Source organism: Lactuca virosa, chromosome 3 (genome assembly GCF_052849685.1).
Source record: "Lactuca virosa cultivar CGN04683 chromosome 3, Lactuca_virosa_CGN04683_v6, whole genome shotgun sequence".
Classification (NCBI taxonomy): domain Eukaryota; kingdom Viridiplantae; phylum Streptophyta; class Magnoliopsida; order Asterales; family Asteraceae; genus Lactuca; species Lactuca virosa.
Window position 1 is genome coordinate 124,800,561 of NC_136428.1, and position 8,653 is coordinate 124,809,213.

Here is an 8,653-nt window from a genome sequence, read left to right on the forward strand (position 1 = left end):
CACTTTCTTAAAATAATTAAAATAAGTAAAATGATTGGCCCACATTTATGCATACAATAACACAATAATTATTTTGAATATAATAACGTAAGCCATATATATATATATATATATATATATATATATATATATATATATATATATATATATATATATATATATATATATATATAATTAATTAATTAATTAATTGATTAATTAGTTCATGAGGTAAGGAAATATATAAGGACGTATCTTTTCTCCATTAACACAAGTTCAACAACACATCAAGCATACCCATTGACCAAACAAAAGACCCGAAATAAAAACAGCAAAAGAAGCAAGTAAACACACCAAAAGTGCAAACAAAAGACTTAAACCCAAGATCTCAAGGGGAGAAACAACAGAAATTCTTAAAGGTGTAAGCCCTAAAGTTTCAGACATATCATCATGTCCTACGAGGATCAAGAACATTAATGTTGTTTGTCCTTTGTCTTTTAACACTGCCAGAAGAAGATTCATGATCGCCGTTTGTTTTCTCCATCACGGCTTTGAATGCTTCTTGGATCATGCCTATTGAGTAATTGACGGTATCGTTGTTGCTAGTCGAATCTTGATCTCCAGTAATGAACAAGACGTTCTTCACACGCCCTCCAAGCGTTGTGATCTCAGCTTTTAGGGTTCTTAGACGAAGAGCTTTTAGGGTTTTAATGAGGTCCGGTAAAAGATCCGATCGGTCCTCACAGCATAATGATGCTCTGATGACTATATTGCCATCTTCGTCAGACGTGTTGTCAATGGTCAACTCATCGGTTTCTGTAGGGACTGGACTTTGTTCGGCTATTATGGACGTCTGACGCTTTAGCTCTTTCACATGTTGTATCACTTCAGCTAACAACGAAGCCTTGTCCGTCTGTATCAGTTTACACAAACCGTTATGACGTAATGATTATTCGTTCAATATATTTTTAAAGCTAAATAGCGTTTATATATGCTCATACATTTATATACTAGCTGGTTGTATATGCGATTCAAAATACGTTTCCTAGCTACCGTTAAACCTTGAGCATTTATTGCGCACAACCTTGGAGTAAACATATATGGCTTTCTGCTATGAGAAATATATACTTTGAAAACCAAACTATAGGAAAAGGTTGAATTTTTACGTTGTCACTACTCTATTGATGTATGCCTGATGTGATACATGATATTTCCAATGGTTGGACATGAACTCAAGTTGCTTTAAATTCCTCACGTATATTCGAAGTCAAACATTATGTGCATGATCATATGATGCTTATCATGTCATTTATGTGTCCCAGTAAATGTTGAAGAATAATTTCAATAAATACATATGTATATATATGTATATAGAATAAAAATAATGTTCCTAAAGACATCAATGGTGGGGTTTGTGATTTGATATAAACGATATGAATGGCATGTTGTGTCATATCAACGTTGATGAATTCTTAGATGTTTATCGTACTGCTTGAGATAAGAATATAATTTATTTTCAAAAATCATATACAGAATTCCAAAATGAAAAACCCATGGAAAAATTTAGTGTTTTTTTTTAAAAGACCAAGAGAGGAGAGGATTTGAACCATGAATTTTGATATGAATGACGATGTTTGGAGTTGCCAGTTAACTTGGCGGTATTGTTTTATGGTATAATAAAACAATCAAACTTGTCGTGTGCGAGCTGAATTTTTCATGCAGACAATCACAAAAGTTGAGAACTGAAACCATTATTTTAAAATTTTGATGAGTTGCATGCTGTAGCCATTGATATCCCGTAGCTTGTTTATGGTTTTACTAAGAATACTTACTTTGGTGGTACTGGGAAGTAAGCTTCGAAGTTTGGCAAGATGATTGTTGATGCGCTCTCGACGTCGTCTTTCAGCTTCACTGTGGCTCTTCGAAGCTGCTAAAGCTTTAGCGTCCATGATCTCTTGCGATGTCATCTTACCCATTTCAGCTTGGAGCCCAAACGGCATAGACCCTGGCTGAACCATCTGGCCCAGTGTCTCGGATATGAGCCTTAGGTGGTGGTCTGATGAAGCTGATGTACTACCCTCGTATGCAAATTGCAAGCCACCAGGTACCCTCCTATGAATCAAACCACCATATGATGACGGCGGAGGTGGTGGCGGTGGAGGGAAGAGATATGTGCCATGGTCTCCGGAAGGAAAGGTAAGATCCGGACTGTAGCTGGAGTTGTGGTGTTGAAATACTTGAGGTAGAATCCAGGGCTGCTGCTGTGAGTGCAAGATCGGAGAGACTTCTGATGATGCCGTATATGAATAATCATTGATACCCATATTTTGATCTTGAATCTGTTGAATGATTGATGGGTGTTCTTGAAATCCTTGAATATTTTGCAAATCTTGATGATGATCACCTTCTTCTTCTTGTTCGTCTTCTACTGGTTCTTGTTCTTCTCTCTTAGAACGCATAATAGTTTTGACTCACCTCCCCACGCAACTATATCCTCTCGACATATATATTTACACCAATCCACATACTCATCAAAATTAATTTTAGAAGGAAAAAACTTTGGGGGCATATGAATATGATCAACAAAGTGTTAATTAAATATACCTTCTGAATATAGTGAATGCTCTTGATCACATCACCTTTCTCTCTCTCTCTCTCTGTATAAGACCTTGGTCTTTAATGATCACTTTCTCTCTTTGAAATGTCAGTTTTTGTTGAGTGAGACGGGGGTGCCATTGATCCTTGCAACAATCAAGTAGAAAACACTTTTTTGTGCTAAAATTTTGTGGTGGTCTTTTAGGGTTTCCTTTTTGTTTTTCTCTCTCCTCTCATGAGAGAGTGAACACTTGTTACCTTTCCTTTCTTCCTACGATATTAACTTTTAGCTTCCTTCACTTTTTGGTTCGCATTAATGATTTGAATTATATTTATAATTTCTATTGCAATAGTTACGAAAAACAAAAATTATTTAATTTGACCGTAAATAGTAAAGAATTGTAAATACAAATGCTAATAAGTCACTATCATTGTATGAAAGACAAATGCAATGTAAAAACTGCTAGATACTCATATAATTAGTGCGGAGCTGAACGAAATGTTATGAGTAGCACACGTAAATATTCGAATTATAACGCTAATAATTATTTAATTTGCCTGTAACTAGTAGATAATTATAAATACAAAATGCTTATAAGTAACTATTATTGTATGAAAGACGAACATGCACGGTAAAAACTTCTCGACACCCGCTTGTTTTTATGGGGAAACTTGAATAAACACAAACATTGATCAATTAACTATGTTTATTACAAATCAGTTAATCAATTAATTCTATGTATCACTCACATTCAAAATTGGATTTGTATATACCAATATAATGCTAATAATTATTTAATTTTACTGTAAATAGTAAAGAAGTGTAAATGGATGAAAGACAAACATGCAATGTAAAAACTTCTTGATACCCAAGTAAGGCAACCGCTTGATTTTATAGTGAAACTTATATAAACGTAAACATTGATCAATTAACTATGTTTATTACAAATAAGTTAATCAATTCTTTATAATTAACCTCGTCCTAAATTATATATGTATAACTGCTATTCAAAAGATTTTTCTATTAAACTTCTTATTCCCATGTGTAGCAATAATGACTTTTACCTAATCGGTTATTATATAAACAAGCTATTTTTTTTTTCTAAATATAGTTCTAGATGATTATCATCTCACAAATTATTTCATACACAATATTTACTTTCTTTTCAAACAAAAAACTTATTATTTCCACTCATTAAGATATATCATACATGATATGGAACGAGGAAATGCATCAATAGCTTTGTTAGAATAAATCATACAAGCTTCTGATGATCAGCCATTAGAGTTTACATAGTCTCTACAGCCATGTCGATGGCAGAAATCTTTATTTACAATTCAATCTGTAACCTTCTAAAAATCAAGGTAAAATTTTTCATTTTTGAAACTAATCCAAAACCATAAGTGTTTACAAAACATAGTTTCCAAAATTGATAAACATGAATCAGAGTATTCCAAAATCATAATCTCATAAAAATATAGGATGGTGTGCATGATCAAGCATTCGCTTTGCCCAAATCTTTGAAGTACCTGATACCATAACAATCAAATTGTAAGCCAAAACTTAGTGAGTTCCCCAAAAATACCACACAATAAAACATATACAAAAATATATACAAAACATATACTAGGTCCACAGCCTCCTGGTTGGATTACCCCTGGCCCATAACGTTCCGGTTAGATTGCCCTAGTCCACAACCTTTCGGTTGGATTGCCTAATACATATTGGGTCCACAACCTCCTGGTTGGATTACCCCAGACCCACAACCTTCCGGTTAGAATGCCCTAGGCAACAACCTTTCGGTTGGATTACCCAGGTTTGTTGAATGGCGGCACAAAGCAATAGAGTCTCAACCCAACCACACTATGTCGACATATACAACAGATAAACATATAACCAGCAAACAGATAATCATACAGATCTAGCAGATCAAATATAACATACTAACATCCTATATATCAGGATCCATAATCTAGTGGTAAGCATTGATGCCTTCGACCCACAAGTACAGTGAGGAAAACTCACCTCACAGTCTGAAAAATAGTTACACATATCACTGCTCCAAAAGTTATCTCTACTGGTCACGTATGCAATTAACAAGGACCCAAATCTCAAACTACTATTCAAATTACCCAAAATGCCCTTAGTTCAAACTTGGTCAAATTCCTAGTCAAAGATCAAAGTCAAAAAATTCAAAGGGTCAACACAGAGTGAGTACGCCCAACATACTCAGTCGCTACGCTTAGCGTAGTAGATCCTTGGTCAGATTACGGGGCCTTTACCCAGTACACTCAATGTACCACCAGGTACGCCTCGTATACTCGACCCGATTCAACATTTCTTCATTAAGTTCTCATTCCATTAAGACATTGCTTCCAAAGTTCAGATCTAGTCTGAAATATCAATCTAATTCATAAAGTTTCCAACTTTATGACTTTCCATGGCTAGAAAAGGTCCAAAAACTAAAACCCTAACTTAATAATTCATTAAGACATCATAACTCTTGCATGGAGGGGATAGAAGGACCAAGATCACAATTTTATGGTTCATAATAGCTCCATAATGGATAATTTTCCAACTTTATTCATTATGATGGTCTAAATAACCAAGATCTAGTCTTTAAGTCTCAAAGGGACCAAAAATACATCTTTTTCAACTTAATCCATTAAGTCTAAATCTCTAAATTTTAGATCTAAATCACTATGATGTTTAGATGGATAAAGTTTCCAACTTTATCCATAACAAGGTCACAAACTTCCAAGATCTAAACTTCATGCACTAAAGTGACCAAAAAGTGACAAATATGAAAATTAACAAGATCTATGAAACTAATGAGCAAGTTTGAAGCTTTTTACTCACAAAGGTCCAGAGATGATGTAATCTTGTTGGGTCTATACGAGAATCCTTTCCATACACTTTTCCACCACCTTCTAATGGATAAATAAATTCATAAATGATGTCAAGGCTCAAAATAAGTGATAGGAGGATAGGGTTTCGAGTTAGAGGCTCAAGTGGGTGCATGCTCATGATAGGAATGATCCTTAAGGGGTTAGAGACCTTAAATAGGGCTCAAAACCATGAAAATGGGGTTTTTACTCTACGACGGTACGCCCAATGTACCTAAATTTATGCCCAACATAATGCCCTAAAAACGTTTCTCTTTAGCCTAGTACGCCCAGCTAGTGTACATCCTGCGTACTTCCAGACTCCCTATTTCCATCTTAACTTCAAAGATCCAAAACTTATTCATTCCAACTTTGTTTTCGGCATTCTTTATATGCAGGGAAAGGTATTGAAGAGCCCCACAATCCTATATAATTACTTTTAACTTAAAGCATACCAAACTAAAATCCTTATTCCAAGAAAGAAGTCTGAAATATCACTTTTCCCGTTTTATCCCCTGACTCCAAAACACAACCCAAGGGCTCAGATTGCATAACCAACATTATCAACATCCAATAGGGTCTACACCCTACTCCCTTGAAGCCCAAAGGCTTTACTTGATCCATTTATTGTCCAAAATACCGAACTAAGAAACTTCTCGAAAGTGGATGTTACACAATCACACCAAAATTAACATATTGCTTTATGTTCTGGATGTTCTATCACTTTTTTTTCATATTTTGTGTAACACCTTGTTTTGACTCGTTTCACAATTCGGGGTCGTGACCCGAAGATAAAGTATCATAAGGCTTTGGGCTTTGGGGAAAGAGAGATTTTAACTCATTTGGATGTGGGTAATGTAGATTATGTGATGTAAGACTTCAGTTTGTGCTTTGGAGTCAAGGGGTAAAAATGGGAAAAGTGGTGTTTCAAACTTCTTTTAGAATTAAGGATTTTAGTTCGATGTGTTTTAAGTCAAATTGTTTAGATAGTGTTGTAGAGCTCCTCAGTACCTTTTCGTGGGTGAAGTTTTGAGGATTTTGGGATAAGCCACGTACGTTGGGTGTACGTGGCATGTACGCTGGGCGTAATCCATTAAGTGATTCGGTACGGAGGCAGCATACGGTTGTCGTACGAGGGAGTACATCGGGCATACGCGGGCGGTTGCCAAAGCCTAACTTTTAGGGTTTCACCCCTATTTAAACACATTATCACACCCTTGGACCTCCTATAATCAGCCTCCACTGCCTTTAAGCTCTAGTATTGAACACTAGCCTTAAGATTGAAGATCTTGGAGCCTTTTTGGTAATTTTTTTGCATTCTTGTTAAGGAAGAAGGTCATTGAAGAAGGTGGTATTGCATGCAAGCTTGTGGATCCAGAAACTCCTTCACTTTGTGCATCTTTTGAAGGTATCAATCCCATGCCTTGCTGATATTCTTTCTAGATCTCATTTGATGGTCATTTATGAGTTCTTTGTCCCAAGTTTGGATCTTTGTGATTTGGAGCACTTATTATCTGTCCTTTTAGGTGTTTTAGGATGCTTTGGTTCATAAAAATGGCTGCTTGATCGTTTCCTTGGGCCCATGCATGATTTAAGTGACATTAAGTGTTGTAAAAGTTAGGGTTTTGAGGACCGAGCCCTCTTTAGCCATTGAAAAGCTTAAAGTCAAAGACTTTATGGATTAAAAATGGTGCACATGCCCCGTCGACGGAATGATCTTCCTTTTCACATTGTAAGGTGATATTATGCGTTGTAGGTCTATGCATAACATGTATATTCCGTAACAACTTTTTGGCACCTTCAACACATTCTTCATCGTCTTCCTAATCGGGAGCAACCACACCGAAATACGCATCAAGTATACCCAAATCTACAAGTACACATTATAAATATATGTTAACTATAATATAATGTACAATGTATACATATATGTTAATTATAATATAATGTACAAAGTATACCTACCTTGCTCACAATCAAGAAAACCTCTTGATATGTAGATCATCACGAGAAAATAATTAGCCTCCTGATGACCATCATCTCCGACATAATTCAACAAATTCAAGCCCAAAGCAAAATTAACATTACAGAAGTACTCTACCTGTTAACAAAATAACAATATCATTAAGGCAACTAAAACAATTAAACTAAAAGTAAAAAATTACTCAATGACACATACCACTCCTGTTCTACACATGGCTCCTGTTCTACACATCAACCTTCAAAATTTTGGAACCCAAGCTTGCTGCACTAACTGGAAACTCATCAAGGGATACTGTTTTGAACACATCACAATCTTTACCCACTTCATTCATATTTTTGGAACTCTAGAAAATTAAATTTATAGTTATTATCAAATTGTTCTTCATCTAATATAATTAATAAGATAATGAATGGGAATTACGTACCAATTATTTGCATATATAATGTCTTTAGCGAAATCAGACCCTACCATTGTGATAATGCGAGTTAGAATTTCTCTAGGAAGATCACCCAATGAAGTACGCGCTCTTGAAGTAGACATTCTACTAACAAAATACAGAATGTATAAGTTTATATCATTTTTTAAAACAAAAACAGGGGAAACAACAATTACAACTAACATGGGACGAAGAAAAACTCACTTTGATGCAATGATCGTTGAAGAAGTACTTCCTTCTCTAACGTTCACGAAAATCGATTGTGATAATGATTATCTATCAAGGATTTTATGGTATTTCTTTAGCGTGGGGAGTTTGACGTTGGGGAAGATTGCAGACAATCGAACTAGTCTGGAGAATTGAAACGACGTGATGAAGTCGGAAAAATAATGGCGCCTAGAATACGTAGACTCGAAATGACCTATTTTCCCTTGAAATAATGCCTCATATTTCATTAATAGGGTTAGTTCTTTCAAAACACATTATTCAAAAAAAAAAACCGACCTATTTGAAAACACAATTAGTGCAACTTATCTATGCCTTAGTACTAAACTTTTTTTTAAATAATTTTTATAAATAAATAACACATGATCCATGCCCCATATGTCATCCGTGGGTCTTAACATGAGACTATACGACTTAATGTCATAGCCCTTAAACCTTAACCCATGTGATTTAATGACATTACCCTTAAACTCTAACCCATGTGAGTTAATGCATTAAAACATAAGTCTTTGTCATTATAATAATGTTGCATTAATTATAACATAGGT

At 35.1% G+C, this 8,653-nt stretch overlaps 1 protein-coding gene across 2 annotated transcripts; it reads right to left on the reverse strand.

Moving 5' to 3' along the window:
• Window positions 1–219: 219 nt before the first annotated feature.
• Window positions 220–2,731, reverse strand: LOC145166513 (transcription factor bHLH30-like). 2 transcript variants are annotated; one of them, XM_079085517.1, is made up of 3 exons: window positions 2,584–2,731; window positions 1,812–2,466; window positions 220–892 (listed from the first exon to the last, which is right to left on the reverse strand). In XM_079085517.1, the coding sequence occupies exons 2-3, from the start codon at window positions 2,436–2,438 to the stop codon at window positions 428–430; spliced, it is 1,092 nt and encodes a 363-aa protein (XP_078941643.1). In that variant the 5' UTR covers window positions 2,439–2,466; window positions 2,584–2,731; the 3' UTR covers window positions 220–427. The 2 variants fall into 2 exon arrangements, with proteins under 2 accessions (XP_078941643.1, XP_078941642.1); XM_079085516.1 differs by lacking the exon at window positions 2,584–2,731 and having other exon boundaries at window positions 1,812–2,576.
• Between the last annotated feature and the right edge of the window lie 5,922 nt (window positions 2,732–8,653).